At 51.1% G+C, this 22,087-nt stretch overlaps 1 protein-coding gene across 3 annotated transcripts; it reads right to left on the reverse strand.

Moving 5' to 3' along the window:
• Positions 1–8,702: 8,702 nt before the first annotated feature.
• On the reverse strand, positions 8,703–21,865 carry arhgap5 (Rho GTPase activating protein 5). 3 transcript variants are annotated; one of them, XM_061300616.1, is made up of 8 exons: positions 21,560–21,865; positions 18,045–18,290; positions 14,432–17,932; positions 13,351–13,504; positions 13,185–13,262; positions 12,760–12,891; positions 11,012–11,117; positions 8,703–10,915 (listed from the first exon to the last, which is right to left on the reverse strand). In XM_061300616.1, the coding sequence occupies exons 3-8, from the start codon at positions 17,828–17,830 to the stop codon at positions 10,594–10,596; spliced, it is 4,191 nt and encodes a 1,396-aa protein (XP_061156600.1). In that variant the 5' UTR covers positions 17,831–17,932; positions 18,045–18,290; positions 21,560–21,865; the 3' UTR covers positions 8,703–10,593. The 3 variants fall into 3 exon arrangements, with proteins under 3 accessions (XP_061156600.1, XP_061156599.1, XP_061156598.1); XM_061300615.1 differs by having other exon boundaries at positions 14,432–18,290; XM_061300614.1 differs by having other exon boundaries at positions 14,432–18,290; positions 21,441–21,864.
• Between the last annotated feature and the right edge of the window lie 222 nt (positions 21,866–22,087).

Raw genomic sequence — 22,087 nt, forward strand, 5'->3', positions numbered from 1 at the left:
AAGGGGAAAAGGAAATATTGGAAAATTGGGTGTGAATTTCAAAATAAAAGACGTGAATTTTTAGTAAGTTGTGGAATAGGTAGAAAAATGATGAACAGTTGAAAGTTGGAATGGGTTGGATCGGTTGAAAAATGTAGAAATGAGAAGGGAAAAAGCAATTGGGTGTGAATTTCAAAATAAAAGATGTGAAGTCTTTGGTAAGTGGTAAGTTGTGGAATAGGTAGAAAAATGATGAACAGGCTTCACCAGCATGTTAATTTTCCTACACGTGGCGACAGCTTCCTGGACCGGGTCTACTCTTCGCATAAAGGAGCTTTCAAAGCCGCCCCCCTCCCCCATCTTGGACTTTCTGACCATATCACTGTTATGCTTTTGCCCGCATACAGACAAATGGTGAGAGCGTCCAGGCCGGTTCGCAAGCAGGTACGGGTGTGGCCTGAGGGTGCCTCTGATGCACTGCGTGACTGCTTTGGCTCTACTGACTGGGACATGTTTAGGAGGGCTGCCACTTGCGACGATCGGACAGACATTGAGGAGTATACTGACTCTGTTTCCTCCTACATCAGGAAGTGCATTGATGATGTGACTCTCTCAAAATCCATCGTCACTCGGGCTAACCGGAAGCCATGGCTGACAGGGGCTGTCTTCAGGCTGCTGAGGGCCAGGGATAAAGCCTTTAGAGCAGGGGATGAGGCTAGCTTGAGGACTGCGAGGGCCGACCTGTCCCGGGGCATCAAAGAAGCAAAGAGGGCGTTCTCGTGCAAAATTACCGCCCACTTCAAAGACAGCAGGGACGCACGGAGCCTTTGGCAGGGCATTCAGACCATCACGGATTACAAGCCCGCGCCGCAGAGCTGTGAAGGCGACGTCCATCTGCTCAATGACCTCAACCGCTTCTTTGCTCGCTTCGACGCTCAGAACAGCACTTGCCCGCTGAAGGCCACTCCCCCTTCACACGAACTGCCCCTGTGCCTCTCCGCCGACAGCGTGAGGAGGGCGCTTGCCGCCATCAACATCCGTAAGGCGGCGGGCCCTGACATCATCCCGGGTCGGGCGCTGAAGGACTGCGCTGGTGAGCTGACAGATGTCTTCACGGACATCTTTAACACTTCCCTGTAGCAGGCCATCGTCCCGTCGTGTTTCAAAGCTGCCACCATCGTACCTGTGCCGAAGAAACCCGCTCCGACCTGCTTCAATGACTACCGCCCCGTGGCACTTACGCCCATCATCATGAAGTGCTTTGAGCGGCTTGTCATGGAGCACATCCGATCCGTTCTCCCCCCCACCATTGACCCCTTCCAGTTTGCGTACCGACCCAAGCGGTCTTCTGAGGATGCCATCTGCTCTGCCCTCCACTCGGCCCTCACCCACCTGGAGAGGAGGGACTCGTATGTGAGATTGCTGTTTGTGGACTTCAGTTCTGCCTTCAACACCATTGTGCCACAACGCCTCATCAGCAAACTTGACGCGCTGGGCCTCAGTACCTACCTCTGCAACTGGCTACTGGACTTCCTCTGTCAGAGGCCACAGGTAGTGCGTGTTGGCGACAAAATCTCCGCCAGCATCACGCTGAGCACGGGGGCCCCCCAAGGCTGCGTGCTCAGTCCGCTGCTCTTCACCCTCCTGACGCATGACTGCACTGCAACCTACAGCGACAACCGTATCGTGAAGTTTGCTGACGACACGACTCTGGTGGGTCTCATCACCAAGGGAGACGAGACTCAATACAGGCTGGAGGTTGACCTTCTGACAACATGGTGCAGGGACAACAACCTCCTGCTGAACGTCGACAAGACCAAGGAGATTGTTGTGGACCTCCGGAAGGGTCACACCCAACACCTGCCGCTGACAATCGACGGTGCTGTGGTGGAGAGAGTGAGCAGCGCCAAGTTCCTGGGGGTGCACATCAGTGAGGATCTTTCCTGGTCCACCAACACTGCATCACTGGCAAAGAAAGCCCAGCGCCGCCTGTACTTCCTGCGGAAACTCAGGCGAGCGAGCGCTCCTCCGGCCGTCATGACTGCATTTTACCGCGGCACCATTGAGAGCGTCCTCTCCAGCTGTATTGCTGTTTGGGGTGGCGGCTGCACTGACTACAACTTGAAGGCCCTGCAGCGCATAGTGAACACGGCTGGTAAGATTGCTGGTGCTCCGCTCCCCTCCTTGAAGGACATTTACACCTCCCATCTCACCCGCAAGGCGACCACGATTGTGAGTGATGTGAGTCACCCCGCTCACTCCTTGTTCGAGCTTCTGCCCTCTGGGAAGAGGTACAGAAGCCTGCGCTCCCGCACCACCAGACTCTCAAACAGCTTCATACTCCAGGCTGTTAGGATCCTGAACTCGCTCCCCCGTTCTGCGTAGCGTCCTGTACTTTTACTGTCTGTACTGTCTGTATGCACACTGGCTCTTATTTGTTGTGTTATCTGTTTATTTATTATTTATTATTACTCTTATTATTTATTGTTTGTGCCTTTTTGTTTATGATGTTTTTTACTTTTGCGCTATGCTTGCTGGCTCCGTTTTGCTCCTCTTATTTATTGTGTTATCTGTTTATTTATTATTCATTCATCACTCTTACTATTGATTGTTTGAATTTTTGCCTTCTTGTTTTTATATTGTGTCGCGTACTTTTATGTCTATCGTGTTACGTGTCTCGTCACCGTGGGATAGAGAAAAACGTAATTTCGGTCTCTTTGTGTGTTGTGACATGTGGAGAGATTGACAATAAAGCTGACTTTGACTTTGAATTCAAAACCCCCATCAGGTTCTGACAACTGTTGGAACTGTGGGAAACGTGGACACTGGTCAAAAGAGTGTCGTCGTGCAAAACAGTACCAATCAAAGGGTGGAGGAAGAGGCAGAGGAAATCGGCAACTGGGTGAGGAAACATTTGGTGGAAGTAGATGTTGCAAGTGTGACAACAACTATGCAATGGCCCAGACATGCTGAAAAGGTGATCAAAAGAGGCAAAAGTTCTGATGTATTTCATCTAGGCAACGATGATGATGATGACCTAGATGAAGATACAACAGTCTTCTTCCATGGGTCCCAGCAGGCCAGAGGAAGAGGTAGAGGCCAACAAGGTCGCAGGCATCCATATAATTCAAAACCCCCATCAGCTTCTGACAACTGTTGGAACTGTGGGAAACGTGGACACTGGTCAAAAGAGTGTCGTCGTGCAAAACAGTACCAATCAAAGGGTGGAGGAAGAGGCAGAGGAAAAGCCAAATTTTCAACATGTCAAGCTTCCCCCCCCCCCTTTTTGCCCGCTCATGCTAATACAGAGACATTGTATGCTACATTTAATGGAAATTATTGATTGGTTGTGTTGTAGGATTATACGAACTTCTATATGCAAGCTAAATCTGAGAGATTGAGTTCTTTGAATTTGAAAACAAGGAGAAAATTCGGATTAATTTGCAAGCAGTTTTTTTTGTGTGTTGAGTTTTTTTTGGATTGGTGGATTGTTCTATCGGGAACCTTGAGTTGGAAATGGTATATGAATGTTGTGTGGAGAGCTTGGATGAATTGGGACCAATGTGATAGAAAGACTCCTTTTTGGAGGCTGTGTGTGAGATGCAAATGAGCATTGATGACTGAATGCCCGACTGAAGGGAAAATACAGGTTGAATGGTTGAAGTTGTCGGAGACTGCTATGGACAAGTAGTTGAGCGACTTTGAAGGAAGAATGATTTTGAGTAAGTTAGATGCTAGAAAGGAAAGAAGAAAAAAAAAATAATAATAATACAAACAAAAGAAAAATAAAGGTTGCTTTTGACAAGAGTTGCAAAGAACAGACGAAAAACAGTCCTTGAACCGGCATTTGCGTTTGGCGGTCGTCAATGTGGTTCCAAGACCTGTGTCTTGTGGTTTGTCATTTGTGACGTTTGGCTGTTGTGAACTTCCCAAACAGACATAAGTAATTTGGGCTTTTGTTGTTGGTTGTAATTGGTTAGTGGGAGGACTGCTAGAGCTTGCTCCTTCGGTGTCTCACCTGTTCCTTCCTGCCTTCCATTGTCTCCACTGAGACTGGACTGTGGAGGGGGGAGTGTGGCGTTGTGGTGTGAAAAGGGTGTAGGAGCCGGCTCCTGTGGTGATTGATAATGTAATTTGATTGTGGGGGAGACTGATGTAGGTGTGGGGCTCTGGACTCTGCGGGTAGCTGTTTGCTGGGTTGGCGCGCTTGCTTCCCTTGCTGTGGCTGCGCGCGGAGTGGGATCGTACCCACTCCGGGGGTGTGCTGAGTGCGTGGTGGCAAGTGATATTGAAGCAGGGTGATGCCTAGGGAAGGTGTGACAATAGTTGCACGAAGGATAAAAGGCACTGAGGAAAGAAAAAAAAAAAAAAAGAAAAAAAGGAAAGGTACAACCAAAACGTCAAAAAAGGCTGGCGTTTGCGCAGCGTTGTTTGTTGGTATTGTTTGTGAGCTGTGTCTCTGCTGTTTTTGTGTTGTCTGTGTGTTGTGTTATGTGTTAAAAGGATGAAAATGGCTACTATAGGTGCACTAAAGAATTTATTTATCTGTAGTGTATCTGATTTGCACCGCAAAACAAAACCAATTTTGTTAAGAGAGGAAGGAAAAATAAAAAAGCGAGCAATTTGTTTATGGGCAGAAACTGGTCCACGCTCCTTTAATGCCTAGCCTTGGTTAAACAAAATTTGAGAGATGGAAGGAACTTGCTTTCTGGAATTGGATGATGAACAATTATGAAATAATGACATTTCAAAGCTAAATTTAAAATTTGAGAATAAGAGAGCGATTGAGTTAGTTAAAGTTAAGAAACTACAACAGTTAACTATTATATTACTTTACCAGCAGTTATTTAGTTGATTTCTTTTGATTTTTTTCTTCGATTGGTGGATTGGGTTGTCACGTTGAGAAAGGAAAGGAAACGATACAAATGGGCAGCTGTATTGAGCCATGGTGTTGTCCTGTGCCGTTGACACCTGGCTCAACAGGGGGGATGGAAGGGCAGTTCAGTCAGCTTTATACAACATATGAATTTGATTCATATTCAAAATGTTTATAAAAAATTTTTTTGTAGAGCTTGTTTAACATGTGCTAAACACAATCCACAGGGTTATAATGCCTGGTCATAATAGATGCATTCTAAAAATGGATTGAATTGGCTTCAAAGTAAACACTGAATGCCTTAACAGTGGCAAAAACGTTATGTAAAGAAATAATACCTTGTCTACAACTGCTGTAGATGTTAAAGGATGGAATCACTATCTCTAAAATGAATGTGGATAGTTTGTTTTAGTTGACTATAAGAGTAACTGGTAAAATAAACAATTGATTGCTAATGGCAAAACAAGCTGCAAAGACAGGAACAATTATGAATGTCATGTGTATGGGTTCACGACCAATTCTTTATGTTGTACCGTTGCCATTGATAAAAGATTGTGTGATATCTGTCACATCTACTGATTGTGAAATGTGCGACAGAGTGTTCTATATAATATCCGTTGAAGAAAAAAAAAGAAAAAAAGAAAAGAAACCATTGCTTTTAGAGAATGTAGTCAACCAAAAATGTATATGTACCGACATGCCAAGATCTGGGGAAAAAGCTGGAAAAAACAAAAACATAATATCTTTAAATTTGAGAGGCGGCGATGATCTGACTGAAATTGATGCAATTAGAGTCCCCAGAGGAGTTCCTGATTAATAAGAATTAATTGACCAAATTGAAGCGGGATGGGAGTCCTCCATTTGCTGCTGATGGACGATGAACAAGAATGTTGACAGGATAAATTACATCCATTGCAACATGCAGAAATTGGGCAAACTGACACAAGTGGGACTTGAGGCAGTGCACGAACAGCTAGCCACGCCTTCCCTAATGTCAATCCAGAACCGCAATGCTCTTGTTATGTTGTTGTCTGGGAAAGGAAGGGTCTGCGCAATGTTCAGGGAACGATGCTGCACCTTCATCCAGAATGACACCGACCCTGATGGGAGCCTGACGAAGGTGATTGCAAGCTTGCAATCCCTCAACACGAGGATGAAAGAGCACAAGTGGATGACTGCGTTTGGGAAGTATAAAGCCCTTGTGTCCTCAATTACTGCTATACTCACCTTGTGTGGATGTTGTTGTATTCCATGTCTCCGTGCTCTGTTTAATCGTCTTATCACTACAGCAATCTCGCCCATGGACGACGAGATGGCCCGGGTATGCCTAATGTCTGAACGGCAGCATGTTGATGATAACGATGATGATGATGATGATGCAATTGAGTTTACAGACTTTTTCCCAGATCTGTGTGTTTCCGAATGATGATGTCGCAACATTTATCCTCTTTGGTGGAAATATTTGTGCGCATACTTGTGATCCGACAACTGAAAATCAAGAGAAGTGGTTGTTTTTGGTAATGTATAAATTGAGCAAATGTGTGATAAACAGGAGGGAAATGTTGGAATAATTTAAGTGAAGCCTTGGCCTGCCAGATCTGTAGCCCTTGTCTTTACGAGTTTATGGCTTTCCTTTTATCTACGTTCTTCCTCTTTAGTGACAGGGATGTCTTTTGATCCCTGTCAGCCATATGTATCCTTCCTGTCCTTATGTTAGCTGTGTGTTTTTGTTCCTGTAAGAGGCCTTCACTAACAATGAGCAGAGCTTATTTGCATAGGCAAAATGTTCTTATCTGGTTGAAAGAAACTCCATTCCTTTTAGTTAACTGTAGGTTTTATTCATAGATTGTTGTTGATCAGAACTGTTTTTCTTTGTTAAGTGTTAAACACAGTTTGAAGTAGTTGCGTACAAGTTATCCTATATTTACTCAATGTTTGTTTAAGGAACTGCATACCAGTTACCTTACATCTACTTAACATTAGTTTTAGTGTTTAGGACAAGTTACTTATTGTTATTGTGTATTAATTTACTAAGTAGATAAAGTCTAGCCAAGGCCTAGTTGCATTGTTCCACAGGAAAGTGGCAATTCAAGTTATCTGATCACAATCGAGGACGGGTCAGCCAACCATGAGAAAAGAACGGCTGGTTGAGGAAGGAGGACAGATTCTGCGGGGGTCACGGGCCGACAATGAAGTGCTAATTCACACCACACTACATTCCTTAGCTAATCAACGTTGCTACGGACACAATCTTCCCTCTCTTTGGTGTAGCAACACCTCTTTAACCAGGGCAACCAAAACAGTGATGAGAGGAGCAGAAGAAACATCTCAAATGACTAATGCAAAGGTTGCAGAAAAGGTGCTGTTTTTTGCTGTTTTCCGGACGTGCTGCTGTTCTTTCGGTGGCGGATCCAGATCGGGATTTGGTCAGCAAACTACTGCGGATACGGAAGCAAAGACCGAGGTCCAGATCACCCCAACGTTCTGGCTGAAGGTCCCAAGAAGGTGGGGGACGGAGCCTGCGTCGACTGGACCCTATAAATTGGTGGAGCGCATCTCACATGCCGTCCGGCTGGCCGGCAAAGGAGATTTGTGGTATCATCTGTCCCAGTGCGCCCCAGTGAAGGGTTCCTGCAAGGAACCAGATCAGCCATCGACAGTCCCCGCCCCAGTTCATACAGAGGCAGAATAACCCTCTTCCCCCTTGGTGGCCAGGTAGTCCACCCTGAGCCACTGAAGACAACGACCACGCAGCAGACATTCCCAAGTTCTCCCCGGACGGAGCAGATCTGCGAAGGGGGTGAGAATTGTGCTCCCCCTCCACCAGTGGGCGTGCCAAGCCCCCAACGGCTGAACAATCACGAGCAATTTTTATCTTGAGTGATAACATTCTGGTCGCCTAAGGCAGAGGGACCGTGTAACTCTTTTCCTGCATTTAATCTGGCCGCAGGTTTTTAAATTACACACACAATTTGGACTGGTGTATTGAGGAAAAACCTCATCTTCAATGGAGGTTACTGCTTTCATTGTATTTTCTTACTTATGTTTGACTGATCGAGGTTGACATAATCATATGATAAAACAGGAGGGATATGTTAGGGTTTGCAGAATATCTTCATCGTATGATTATGTTGGAATGTAACCTGTAATTATTTAACTAGCTTGTCCTGTCTTAACAAAAGTAGTAGACCAAAGTGCTAAGATGTTTTCAATTTATTGACTAGCTGCAGAGGAAGCAATCAAAGTTGCTTTGTTTACAGAACGTCGTAAAAGGTCCCCTGCTATGCTTTGATCAGCAGGGGACCGTCTTCACCCAATCCTGTGTGTTCCCACACCCCCACTTTCAACCCCACTCTGTTTCTCTCAATAAATAAGCACCTGACGAGGCCTGAGTCAGACTTCAATCGACCATCGCTGTAAGCACAGCGACGAGTGAACTCTCCGCCTGCAGGTGTCTAAAATGACTTGCTTGACTCCTGTGTGGTTCTTGCAAAATAAGTTAGAGTGAGCACCACCCTAACAATGGCCATGCCCATCTGAAGCAGTTCCTGATCCCGTTCGGCTTGTCTATTTCCCTTGCACGATCATCGTCTTTTTTCTCTTCACTTTGCTAATTAGGCAAATAAGTAGGCAAATGATGTGACGAAAGTAGCGCCAAAATGCTGCCTTAAATCAGGCGGCTGTTGTCGCAACACTGCTGCCAATCCCTCCATATAAAACAATTTTCCCAACGGATCTACACGATTCACGAAAATGATACTCTCGACGGACAAAAACACGGAAATCCGCGGAAGATTCTCATCCCTGCATCAAAAACAAATTGGAAGTCAACGAGGAACCATCAATGTTTTCTGGGAAAAAAAAGTTTATTTGGAAACAGGATGTACTTTTTCGAGTTTCCGGCAGCTTGTCACATGTGGTAAGTAGACAAACATGTTTTCATTTTTCTCTCGGTGTAGCAGACGCTCAGTTTCTTGGCCTACGTCGCGAAAGTTTACAGACGCAATGCAGTCGGCAAAGTTTTTGTCCCTTTAACGCCTTCGGAAGAAAAGGGCTGTGACTTTTTCCCACATGAATTGCTACATTTTCCCTTTGCTTATTTTTCCACTCTCTTAATTTGAGTGGGAGTCCAAACCAAATCCAAAAAAAGTGTGGAGGTATTTTGTTTCCGGTGCTAGCACTTTGTTAGCATCAGGCTATGCCATCAACAAGGCGGTGTGGGACGTGCGCTCGTGCGAAGAGCTAGTGACAAACACTCACACACACTTTACCTCCACTTTCGCACACTTGGACTCCAACTCTGATCTGATCACACGAACTGGCTCACTGACATTCACTCGCCACTCATTCGTGCGCAACAACACTTTGGGTGCGCCGCTTGTTGTCCAAACAGCCGGCCCTCGCATCACCCCCTCCGCATTTTCATATTTCCGTTTGGCTCGCACCCAAATTCCAACATTGCCGTGATGTCATGTGTCTTTGCACAAAGTGCTTCCTTCTGCCCAAATGAACGATAACTAAGTCTACAAGCACCCCAACGTGGGACATTTGTTCCGCTTTCACAACCCACGCATCACATCCCACCGCCGGAGGGGGCGCTGCGGGCAAACACGGTAGGGAATTGCAGGCTTTCCCTTCCGTTGCTGAAGTCCATCAGCAGAGTTTGTGCTGATCAAAGCGAATATTGTATAATGACTCTTTTATAAACTTATTTCCTCTATTTAGGGGAAAACTATACATTTAAGCAAAAGAAACAAAATAGTTAATTGTCAGCAACAAGAACCTCCCCCTTTTCTTAATAGAATAACTGACGATAACATGAATGGGTTGCCTGCTTTGTTTACGTTCAATAGCAAACACGCGGACGCGGTGTCCTGTAGTGGTTTGTCATTGTCCCTTCTCTAGATGTAACACACGATGAATGTTACATTTTCCCTCCTCAATCCACGCGTGTGGTCACGCGCATACACAGGGTAGAAATGAGAGCAGATAGAAAGATATCAAAATAAAAAGCGATTGAAAAGCAGCGTGCGATGGAGCTGAGGCTCTTTTGCAGAAATGTGACGACCTTGAGGAAGACTTTTCAGCCTTGGGAGGGGGCGGACGTCACGCAAGTCATATAGTTGCGCCCCCTCCCCATTTGTTAGGCATGGGCATACATTTCTTCGGGTACCAACGTGCATTTAATGTTAGACTCTTGGAACGTGTTGACAGCTGTACTTTTTGACGACTGAACCATTTGTGTTGACTTTTTAATTTTCTTAACATCCAATATTGGGAAGTTTGCTTTTGAAGAATGAACGCTCCGCCTTCTTTTGAACACTTGGACCTGCTATACGCTACTGTATTTCAATGTTACTCTTTTTAAAGTCCGCTTTTTGCTGCAAAACTAACCTGGGAGTGTTCTGTGGCATCTTGGTGCCCAGGAACTATGTTGAAGTGAGTTGAGGAGCCTCATTTCGGCAAAAGCCTTGTTGCCATCCACAGGCAACTTCAACCCTTTTTCGGGGGAACAGGAGTGTGTGTTGGTCACTGCCGGTGCTAGAGGGGGGCCACGGGGGCATTGTCACCCTAACCCTACCCCCCCCCCCCCAAAGCATGCTTAGACTCCCCCTGATTGTTTAAAAAAAAAAAAAAAACTAACAAGATATCGGCTCATCTGCCAGTGGGGTCAGTCCTGCAGCCCGTTTTTCAATCAGCGGCAGAAAAGCACACGTGACCAATTTTTTCGAGGGCGCTCAGACGAGGGGCTCCGGGGGCAATGCGCGCTGGATCTGCTGCGGTTGCAGGGGGGGCGGCAGCTGCAGAGGCAGCAGGGCCTCCACCATGTCGCGGCAGGGCGGGGGCGGCCCGCCGTCGTCACCGCTGCTGCCGCGGACTAGATCGCCACCGTGGAAGAAGAAATCGCTCTGCACAATGAAGGCCTCCACCACGGCCTGGTTGAGCTTGGTGCTGGACAGCGTGTCTTTGTTCTCAAAGTCAGGCCGCATTAGCGTGGGCCAGAAGCAGATGGACAAGTTGTCGGCCGTCATTAGCGTGCTCTTGCTGTGCTGGCTCACCCTGCACACACAGACGCCAGTGTGTGTGTGTGTGTGTGTGCGCGCACGTGCGTGCCCTCTGCCTGCTTGTCCGAGAAGGCTTGCGCACGCGTCTTACCTGTTGAGGTGAGTAATGATGTACTTGAAGACGTGATAGTTGACGGAGGGGAACTTGCTGACGATTTCCTTGAGGACGTGCAAGCGCTCCACATAGTCTGTCAGCTCTGCAAACACCGCAAGGTCAAAGATTCAAAGGCCGCAGCGGCCCATCTGGCGGCGGAGCGTTTCGAGGCTAATCGTTCGGCGGCGCATAAACAATTTGTAATGCCGATTTTGTCAAAGACACTTAAACTGAACATGAAATACAGTTGTTGCACCTGCTTCTAATTAGCTTAATTGATCAAAGAATGATTTAAAATGTAAATGCAGAATTGCATTTTTCATTCATGAAAAACGCTGATTAACTCACTAATAATTATTATAGTATTATAATTGTGTATTATTTTATTTATTCTAACTTCTTATTTTATTGTGATGATGATGATATGATAGAACTTTATTCATCCCACAGCGGGGAAATTCACTTGTCACAGCAGCGCATATGAGTGCAAGAATAATAAGAGTGCAAGAATAAAACAAGTGCCAGAATTACAAAAAAGGGTAAATAACAGACAAGGACAAACACAAGTGCTGCTAGTAGAGACAAAACACATTCATTTTATCAGGTGGCATGCATGTTGTAAAGTCTGACAGCAGAGGGAATGAAGGACCTGCGGAACCGTTCCTTCCTACACCGAGGGTGCAAAGGTCTGCCGCTAAAGGAGCTGCTCAGGGACCGCACAATCTCATAAGGGGGGTGAGAGGTGTTGTCCATGATGGGTTTAAGCTTAATCAACGTCGTCCTCTCACCCACAACCTCTATGGAGTCCAGGGGACAGCCCAGGACAAAGCTCGCTCTTCTGACCATCTTATTCGGTCTCCCCCTGTCCCGGTCAGTACCTGACCACACAGGAGGTCTTCCACAGTCCTGGGACCTTGTTCAGGCTCAGGATGAGCAGGTACCTGACCACACCACTTCGCTGGTCCGCACAGTCCCTGAGCAGTCTTGGCCAGATGCCGTCTGGGCCCGGGGCCTTCCCTGCCTTGATCTTTCTGAGGTGACTTCTCACCTGAAGATCTGTAAAGAAGAGGGGGCTGTCGGAAGACCAGGGTGATGGAGTGGAGACAGTGACTCCAGGGGGGTGAGTGAGGGTTGGTAAGCTGGCGAGGGGGCTGGCGTGTCGAAGATGGCAGAATGAGGTGCGGAGCGAGGTGAAGGGGCAGGGGGGGGGAGGCGGAATCAAATCAGTTGAACATATTGAGTTCATCCGCCCAGTCCTTGTCCCTATCAGCCGGTTTCCGATCAGCCCCTTTACCATGGCCCATGATGGACTGCAGACCCCTCCAGACGTTCCAGGCGTTGTTAAGCCCCATCTGCTTCTCCAGCCTCCTCCCGTAGTTCTCCTTCTCCTGCCTGATCTTCAGCCGGAGTTCCTTCTGGATTCTAAGCAGCTCCACCACATCCCCCGAGCCAAAGGCTCTCTTCTTCCCATTAAGCAGAGCCTTTATCTCGGACGACACCCAGGGTTTGTTATTGGGAAAACACCGGACCAACTTGGAGGCCACAGTGGTCTCCACACAGAAATTGATGTAGTCCGTAACGCAGTGGGTCACGCTGTCAATGTTACTTCCATGGGGGGCACCAGTCTGTACTGGTCTTACAATCTGAGTTTTGGTAATTTATTTCTGTATAACTGTTGATTGTTCTTTATATGACTGACTCTTGAGTGGCTGCCAAAGAGCATGGGTGCGTGCGTGCTTGCTTACTTGCGGCCTGGACCAGTACAGGATGCAGCGCGTACGGGATAAGCGGGTCAGGCAGGTCGGCGAAGAAGGCCTTGAGCGCGCCGGCCGCCGCATTGATGGCCACGTCCAGCTCCAGGAAGTCCATGCTCGGATCTGCACCCGCAAAGGCACACCGTCAACGTCTCGCAGCCACCACCATCGACATGCGCGGGCGGCAAAGGGCCCGACTTTGGATGCAGGCCTCGGCTCAAGCTCGCCGTCCAACTCAAATTGCTCACACACGAACCCAAGCGAAGCAGAAAAGCCAGATGTGGAGATATGGCCAAAGTTGGCTATTTTGGGGACAAATGCCCAGAGCAGACAGGGGGGATGAGGCAGGGGCCACCCCAAAGAAAGATGACGCCACAGAACAAGTCCAAATGTGTGTGACAAGGCAGGCGCATCACCTTGGTCAAACTGCTTCTGGATGTTGTCTTGGTCTGTCTTGTTGCCGCTCACGCGATACAAGCCTTCCGTGGTCAAACCTGCCAACACACGCACGCATTCAACATCAAGCCAAGGCGGGCATTCACGTGAAGAAAGGAAGGCGGCCTCAAGCGGGCTCTGGCTCACCTGTGCGCTCGATGTAGTCGACGCACTTCTCGATGAAGAGCGGGATAGGCCGCTCTGGGCTGACCAGGTTGTGCAGTGGGACGCCAAAGTAGTTGCTCTCCCACGTTCGCCGCGTGGGGGGGTACAACGGCTTGGGCACCTTGGACGACTTGGCCTGGACAACAGCATGACCAAAAGCTGACACCACACCACAATCCGATTGGCTGTCCCCGAAAACCCCGCGGACCCATTTGGAGCTCAAGAAATGCACTTGCCGCCTTGGGACCACAGGATGAAGAGCAGAGCAATGCTGACAAGTGCACGTTTGCTTTTACTGACTGCGCCACCCAATGGGAAGAGAGAGAGCGGCCCAAATGACCTTGGAGCGGCATGGGCCGCCAAATGCTCAAAAGCTCGCTCTTTCGGGTGAAGGGCCGCTCATTCAAAAAACGTCGACAGCATTTCTTCTTCAATCACAAGGCCACATGTTTAATTTCCGCGCCGATATTCGCTTTATCTCTTGCAACTAGTCATGCTAATCGGCTAGTGGGCCGTTGGAAAGGCAACGTGGTTGGTTTGGAGAACGCAAGGTCTACAAAAAAAAATAGGACACTTATTGTGACGCGAGTTTGCTGCTGCCATACGAGCGCATCAACTCCCACGGCACAATTGCTGAGGCACTTGACACTATTCACAATGGCGCTCATTGAAGGTGGCTGTCAAGCGCCCGGGGCGGAATTTGTCCAGCGATTTGCACGCTACTCAAGGCTTGGGTCGCGACGGCGCGGCACGTCTACTGCCGCTGGCTCCAGATCAGTTCTCACCCATTGTACAGAATCACATGACGCAACAAAGCGTTTCCTGTTATTTGTTTTTAAAATGGTGAGACGAGCGAGGAGAGAATTTTGTTGTCATCAAATTGATGGATTTGTGTGATTTCTGGGGGCTTGCTTTCATGAAGCATCGCGTTTCCCTATTACGCGCCTCACCTCAACATCGCAGGTACCTCGCAAAAAGTTGTGTTTTGCATTTCCCGCTCTCGGCATGGACGGCACAAAAGCCAGATGAAAAAGCTTGGCAGAGAAGGTCGGCTCTGACTCACCTTCTTGGCTTCCTTTGGCATCTTGTGTGTCTTCTTCTTCTTCATCTTCTTGTCTTCCTGTTCAGGGTCAGAGGTGACGGCGGGGTTGTCGATGCCGCCCTTCCATGGGTCGGCGGGAGACAGCAGAGGGTCCTCCTCGCTTCCACGATGGGTCCGCCCTTTCTTTTTCCTCTGCGTGGCGGGGCCTGCCTCCTCGCCGTCGCTGTCCGAGTGGAAGCGTCTCTGGTAGGCCTTGGTCTTGCTGAAGAGGATTTTTGAGCGGTGTTTGTACTTGGAGGGCCGCCGTCCGGGCCGGGACTTGCGCTCGTAGCCGTTCTCGTCCTCTGAGTCGCGGAGCTTAGCGGGGCGGCCGCGCGCATCATCCGGCTCCACGTAAATATCGTCCGGCCGGAAGGCCCTGGGCGGCGGGGCGGCGGCGGGCTCAGCGTAGTCGTCCGAGGCCTCGGCGTTGTTGGGGTGCAGGGAGGTGGGGGCGCGCGGCATCCGCCGGTTGCTTCGCATTCCGGCTTCGATGGTTTTCAGCAGGTTGGGGTCCAACTTTTTCACGCTGGGCTTGGGGAGAGCCGGCTTGGGCCGAACGGGCGGCGGCACTTTGTGGTTGCGTTCGTGCTCGCTGGATGGCGCACCATGGAGCAGGTATTCGTTCCCCTCCGGGTCTACGTGGCGATATTTGGCACAGCGCTCGCTGGGCGCGGGAAGAAGCTGGACGTCGTCGCCAATCGGGCTGTATGGTGGCGGGGCTTCGTTGTCATCGTCCGACTCTGGGTAGTACGAGTCGTAGGCCGGCGAGCGGTTGAGCGGCGAGCTGGGGAAAAGCTCGGCCACGCGCTCACGCGATGATCCGTCTGGCATGAAAGCGTTCTCGATGTGGGCCTTCTTCTCCAGCACTTGGTTGAAGAAAGGCGTAAAGACCTCCGTCTGCCGGTGGTACTGCGACAGCGAGTAGAGCGCCGTAAACTTGGCGGCGATCTCCGTGGCGATGTGCTCGCCTTCCGTCATCAGCTCCTTGATGTCGTCATTTTCAAAGAAGTCAGCCTGGCTGTCGGTGACGGCCACCATCTGGACCGGGATCACGTCCTGGACCTCTGCCAAGAAGGCCCGCAGCGTGGCCATGGAGGCCTTGCGCTTGGCCGAGTAGACCAGGATGTAGCCATGTACTAGCTCGTCCTTGCGGACACCGATGGCGGAGTGGTAGGAGAGCACGGTGACTTGGATCCTGCGCCGGCTCTCGCCGATAATCTTGTCCAGTAGCAGCGTGTTGGCCCGGCCCGGCTGCCCGGCGCTGCAACAGCGCGACTCCAGAAAAGGGGAGAGAATGAGGTCGACGCTGAAGGGGTCCCAGCACATGGCGCACATGACCACCCGCAAGTGGGCCTCGGACACTGCATCTTTGACGGAGGAGGGTAGCAGTGGCGCCAGGGCTGGCGGCGCCAGGACGTCAGAGTGGCGCTTGAGCCCATCCAGCACGCCACGCAAGCCCTGCTTGACCTGGGACTCAGTGAACTTGCGTGCAAAAGCGCCCGAGGGGATGTCCACAAAGGTGCACTGGAGCTTGTTGGCCAGCTGCTGGCCCTGGTGCCGAAGGATGGGCACATTCTTGCAGGCGCCGCCATCCCTGGGATTGGCCAGCATAAGGATGAAGGGGAGGGGAGCGGCGCACTTGTCTCTCCTGCTCTGGGCCATTTCAGCTCGGATCCTACCCACGCAGTCACCCACGCAATTGAGGGACTCCATGGAGTTGAAGACGCAGAAGCAGCCGTGCGGCTTGAAGCTGGACACCCAGGTGTGGCTGAAGAGCAAGGTGGAGTTGACATCGACTACGAGAAGCTCCAGCTCGTAGAGCTTGCCGTCCAGGGCGTACTCGTCGTCGGTGGACTGAGCTCGAATCTCGTTGGCCAGCTCCTGTGCCAGGCCCTCCTTTCCCAGGAGGCAGAGGTTGATCTTGTCCACGTCGGTGCCGTTGCGGTAGAGGTCGGAGCGGGCGCGCTCCTGTTGCTGGAGCAGCCGGTTGGCCAGAACCTGCTCCACTTTCAGGTCCACGCAGTTGGGGCCACTCAGGCACGTCTCCTTGGTGGGGTGGTACACGAAGCCGATGTGCTTGAGCAGGAGAGACTCTCGGTCCGGGGCCAGTTTTTGTAGCGCCCGGTACCGGGGCTCCTCGTTGAGGACGCTGTGGATTTGGCTCATCTTGTCGCAGCTGGGCGTGGCGTTTAAGTCCAAGTCGTAGAAGAGCTCGGCGTGCTCGAAAAGCATTTCCTGAAAGTCCTCTTTGGCCCGCTCCACTATTTCCTGCTGGTGGCGACCGTAGACGTCCCTCCTGTCCGACTCGGCGATGAACTTGTAGGCTTCGTCCTCGGCGAGCAAGCACGCCACCTCCTCCCAAGGCTGTCCGGCGCCAACCAAGTGGAGCTGCTCCAGCGTTTTTTTTAACCTCTCCTTCATGTCCGCCCTCCTCTTTTCCGACAGCAGGAGCCGCACGTGGTTGCGGTAGATCCTCTCGGCGTCAGGCGTGGCCAGGAGGTCAAAGGGGATACGCCGGTCGCTGTGGTCCACGTGGTCCGACTCGTCCCAGGGTGTCTGCTCCAGCGCCACGAACCAGCACTGGAAGTCGGGGCGCTGGCGTATGAGGCTCTGCGCCTCGCCCCACGTCAGGTGCTCCACCTCGTCCAACCGGCCCAGGAGGTGGCTCAGCGTCTTGGGCAGGGTGGCCAGGTACTCCTCGCGCCGCCGCTCCACGTGCTCCCGCTTGAGTTGCGCAATGTGCTTGGTGAAGGCGTTGCGGGCCTTCTTGGAGCCCTCCAGGGCGACAAAGTCCTCAAAGTCGGGGTGGCCCCTCAGGCCGCCGCTCAGCGCGCCTTTCCAGGTGCTGTGGTAATCTCTGACCGTCTGCACCACCAGCTTCTCGAACCGATCCGTCACGGCGGCGACCAGCTGCTTCTGCACCTTGTGGGCCTCGGCATAGGGCACGGCTTTGGGCTTGGCCCGGCTTCTGTCCAGCTGCTGGAGCAGTGTGTTGAAGCAGAGCTCCACGTTGACGTTGGCGCGAGCCGACGTCTCCACCAGAACCAAGTTCTTCTTGCTTGCCGCAAAGGCCTGAAGCTCCCGCAGGTGCTGCTCGACCAGCTCGTCGCATTTGGTGGCGGCCACCACCACGGGCTTCTTGGACTTGGTCATTTGCGAGTAGAGGCCACTGACAAACTTGAGTTGGTCGTCAAACTTGCGGTTGCAGCCCTTGCTGACGTCCACGCACAGCACAAAGCCGTCCACGCTCAGCTTGCCATCCGGCATCTGCTTCTGCTCAAAGTCCTGCTCCAGGCCCAGCTGGTCGGTGCAGATGTACATGAGCTTCTCGGCCGACTGGAGCTTGGTGGCCGCCGCCCGTTTGGCGTATTGCTGCATGTTGGTGCTGCGGTGCGCCTGGAAGGTCTGGTCGTCGATGAACTCAGTCTGCTCCACCACTTGCACTTTGCAGTCGAGCCCCTCCTCCCCTCGGTGGGCCACCTCACCCCAGTACAGAAAGTGGTCATTGTTGACCACGCGGCCCCCAAAGTCGATGGTGCTCAGCACCGACGTGTGCTCTGAGTAGTAGTCGTCGGCGTCTGGCCGCACATACCTGTTGCAGAGGCACGACTTGCCCACGCCACAGTTGCCCTTGTCCTTCTCCGTCCCAGAGAGGCCCACCACGCTGACGGCGAAGCTTGGGGGGCGCGCCTCCTTGTTTTTGGCCATCTTAGTCACCGACTGGCGCACCGCCAGCTCAAAGCTGAGCTCAGGATATCATTCGTGCGGGGCTTTGGACGAGCGGCCGCTCCCGCCCGCCTTTCCTGTCCTCTGGCGTGCTTCCCCTGCTATCACCTGCCTGCAAGACAATTTGAACATTAGAGCTAGCTCAACGCAAACAATCAGCCACTCAATCACCGGTGCCCTTCGGATCGCACCAAGCTCAATTGCGGCCGAGCTAGAGCCACAAAACCTCTGCAACCCTTTTAGCATCTCCAAACTGGCATGTTTTTTCTTTTTTGTATACTGTACTGGGCCGGCGTCAGTAGGGGACAGCTTTGGGTAGCTCAACACTGCCCTGGTGTGGCCATCGGTAAATGTCGGACTGCGCGGAAGTTAGAAAAAAGACATTACAGCTACCGAAGCGTCATATGGCCTATTGGGATCAATTGCATATTCATTACAACGCGAGTCGTGTTTTAAACCATGGTAAAAAAAAGGCAAAAGCAGAGGCCACAGGTGGTACGTGTTGGCGACAAGATCTCCGCCAGCATCACGCTGAGCACAGGGGCCCCCCAAGGCTGCGTGCTCAGTCCGCTACTCTTCACCCTCCTGACGCATGACTGCATTGCAACCCACAGCGACAACCGCATAGTGAAGTTTGCTGACGACACAACTCTGGTGGGTCTCATCACCAAGGGAGACGAGACTCAGTACAGGCTGGAGGTTGACCTTCTGACCACGTGGTGCAGGGACAACAACCTCCTGCTGAACGTCGACAAGACCAAGGAGGTTGTCGTTGACTTCCGGAAGGGTCACACCCAACACCTGCCGCTGACCATCGACGGTGCTGTGGTGGAGAGAGTGAGCAGCGCCAAGTTCCTGGGGGTGCACATCAGTGAGGATCTCTCCTGGTCCACCAACACCGCATCACTGGCAAAGAAAGCCCAGCGCCGCCTGTACTTCCTGCGGAAACTCAGGCGAGCGAGCGCTCCTCCGGCCGTCATGACTACATTTTACCGCGGCACCATTGAGAGCGTCCTCTCCAGCTGTATTGCTGTTTGGGGTGGCGGCTGCACTGACTACAACTTGAAGGCCCTGCAGCGCATAGTGAACACGGCTGGTAAGATTGCTGGTGCTTCGCTCCCCTCCTTGAAGGACATTTACACCTCCCATCTCACCCGCAAGGCGACCACGATTGTGAGTGATGTGAGTCACCCCGCTCACTCTTTGTTCGAGCTTCTGCCCTCTGGGCTCCCGCACCACCAGACTCAACAACAGCTTCATACTCCAGGCTGTTAGGATCCTGAACTCGCTTCCCCTTTCTGCGTAGCGTCCTGTACTTTTGCGCTCCGCTTACTGTCTGCTGTATGCACACTGGCTCCATTTTGCTCCTCTTATTAATTGTGTTATCTGTTCATTTATTATTTATTCATCATTCTTATTATTTATTGTTTGTGCCTTCTTGTTTTTATATTGTGTCGTTTACTTGTATGTCTATCGTGTAATATGTCTCGTCACCGTGGGATAGAGAAAACGTAATTTCGGTTTCTTTGTGTGTCTTGACATGTGAAGAGATTGACAATAAAGCTGACTTTGACTTTGATTTGTGGAGAGGCAGAGAAAAATGGCAGGCCAGCGCAGCCCTTTGACCACCGCTGACCTAGAAATGAATTCAAACCAAGAAATCGGCTCATGTCAAGCCAGCGCCTAATTGAAGATAAAAAATTAGATGATTAGCGCATGATCCAAGACGCCAGGACCGGAGAGGAGCGTCGCCCATGCAATCCCAAACTCAACTCTTTTCCTCCAAACAATGGAGGGCGCGTCCTGGTTTTGATGAGCGGTTCCGACCGGCTGCTGAGGACAGCTGGCAAGTGCTCCATCGGGTCCGGCTCCCACGTTTGGCCAACGAAGACGACCTTTTGCTTTGTTCCTCCCGAGCCCACCGCCTACAAACGTGTCGCTAATTAAATTCCCCGCAGAGCAGCTTCTCCGAAAAAAGCACGGACGGACGGGATGACGTTCCTGCACTGGCCGGGGCCGATCCGAGGATCTGCTTTGGCGAGGGAGGCCATGAGCCGACCGCCAGCCTTTTTTTTGAGAAATGGAAGCCGCTTTGCTCTTGGGCTGAGAGGAAAAAGAATGCCGGCGAACTTGCCGCCACTTGTTGGCTGTGGTGAGGTGCTGTTGTTGAGTGCATCATCTACACGTCTGTTTTTCCTGGACACAGTCAGCGCTGAGATTTGTCAACGGCCGCAGTCATCACACTAGTCGCCGCTGCTTACAGCCCGAACCCAACTTGCCTTCAAACTGCAACTGCGCTGGCCTCCAGTGAATCTTTTTAACCCACTTACGTAGTTGCAACGCCGAAATACGTTTCTGTGCATTAACTGTGAATTGACCAATTATTAGTTATTTTGCAAGCCCACTTTCCTACTTTTAGTCCCCGACTTGGACATCTCAATTCAAAGTGATGAGAAGGTGCCAGACACGTAATCGCACTTCACAAGTTCAAGACCAACTCAAAAAGGGCAAAACTCTGACTTCCTGCTTCCCAGGAATGCAGCAGCCCTCGCAGTTACAGTGCCGGTGTTGGTACCCGTGACACCACTCGAGGGTCGGTGGCTACAAATAGTCCCAAAAGCATTAAAGGCAACCAAGGAGGACGACCTCAGCGTGAGGTCGTCAATGTGCAAAATGGCAAAAAGTTTTCAAGGCGCAAAATGGCCAAAGGTTTCGGCACTGCCACAAGTTTTTGTCCAAATGACATTAAACGCTATGCGACGGGGACAATTTGAGGAGGTGCTGAATTTGGGCGACAACAGTAATGCGTCAAAGCACCGTGAACGAGCTTCCATCATGTCCTACTCAGGTTGTTTTTTCAAGCACTCGTCGGGGTAGCCTTCAAGCAGCCGACAATCAAACGGACAAACAACCCCCCCCCCCCCACACACACACACACACACACAAAAAATCACGATCCTGCTCCCAAAGTCCCTTCTTACGACGCGAGCGTGGCCAAAACAAACCACGGGCTGGCAGTTGGCACCTTACCAAGCGATGGCAACCAGCTAACATTAGCAAGGCGCTAGCTGCTAGCCTCGTTAGCTTAGCTGGAGCCCAGGAAGCGAGCTCGTCGACCCGGGGCTCGTTTCGCCGCTGCTTCAAGCAGCCCGACGACGACGCGCTATCGTCAAAGGAACTCGGCTCGGCGCGGCCCGGACAGCCCGGCGACCCGAGCTCTGTGAATCCCAGCCAGGAGATATTCCCGTCGTTCCGTACCCACCTAGTAGGAAGAACAACATGGTCGCTCCAGTTCCTCGTCGAAAAAACGTCGTCTCTACCTTGCAAAGCACAAAAGAGGAGAGGACAATTCCACAGAAAATTAAAAACAAACAAACAAACCAAAAAAACGCGTCCTCGAGCCACTCATTCCACGTCCGGCGCTGTCCTCGCGTCCGCTCCACCCGGGGGCAGTGACGGGCGTCGGGGGTGGTGCTCGATCGTTGGCACACTCGCTCTGCCTGAACTGCTGCGGATGCTGCTGCATCCGACTAAACGTCGACTGGGCCTCCCACAGGCCATACGGGGGATGTGCGACACAAGACGTCAACGGGACCTCTGCACAACAGTAATGGCGAATCTCTCTCGTTCTCATTCTCGCTTTCTCTTGCTGTCTCTCTCTCGCGCTCTCTCATCCTCTTTCTCCAACTCACCCTCTCTACCAGTGGCGGAGCTACACTTATCCTTGAGCAGGGGGATCTCCAAATCCCCCACTGAGTTGGTGCACACTCAACAGAGATCAGGAGATGAGACACTGGAGAAATCAACAGGAAGAAAAAAAGGCACACAACACAGATCAGGAGATGAGACACTGTGGAGAAATCAACAGGAAAAAAAAAAGGCAGAGAGTCGAAAAATGGTTAACAAAGG

This window comes from Syngnathus typhle, linkage group LG16 (assembly GCF_033458585.1).
Source record: "Syngnathus typhle isolate RoL2023-S1 ecotype Sweden linkage group LG16, RoL_Styp_1.0, whole genome shotgun sequence".
Lineage (NCBI taxonomy): Eukaryota > Metazoa > Chordata > Actinopteri > Syngnathiformes > Syngnathidae > Syngnathus > Syngnathus typhle.

Excerpts from the sequence above, each read along its gene's own strand:
- arhgap5 (XM_061300615.1), bottom strand. The coding sequence starts at position 18,160 with ATGGCCAAAAACAAGGAGGCGCGCCCCCCAAGCTTCGCCGTCAGCGTG. Across the intron at positions 12,892-13,184 it reads CCAGAAGCAGTTTGACCAAG|ATCCGAGCATGGACTTCCTG; the intron begins GTGATGCGCCTG and ends TTGCGGGTGCAG. Across the intron at positions 11,118-12,759 it reads TGTACTGGTCCAGGCCGCAA|AGCTGACAGACTATGTGGAG; the intron begins GTAAGCAAGCAC and ends CGGTGTTTGCAG.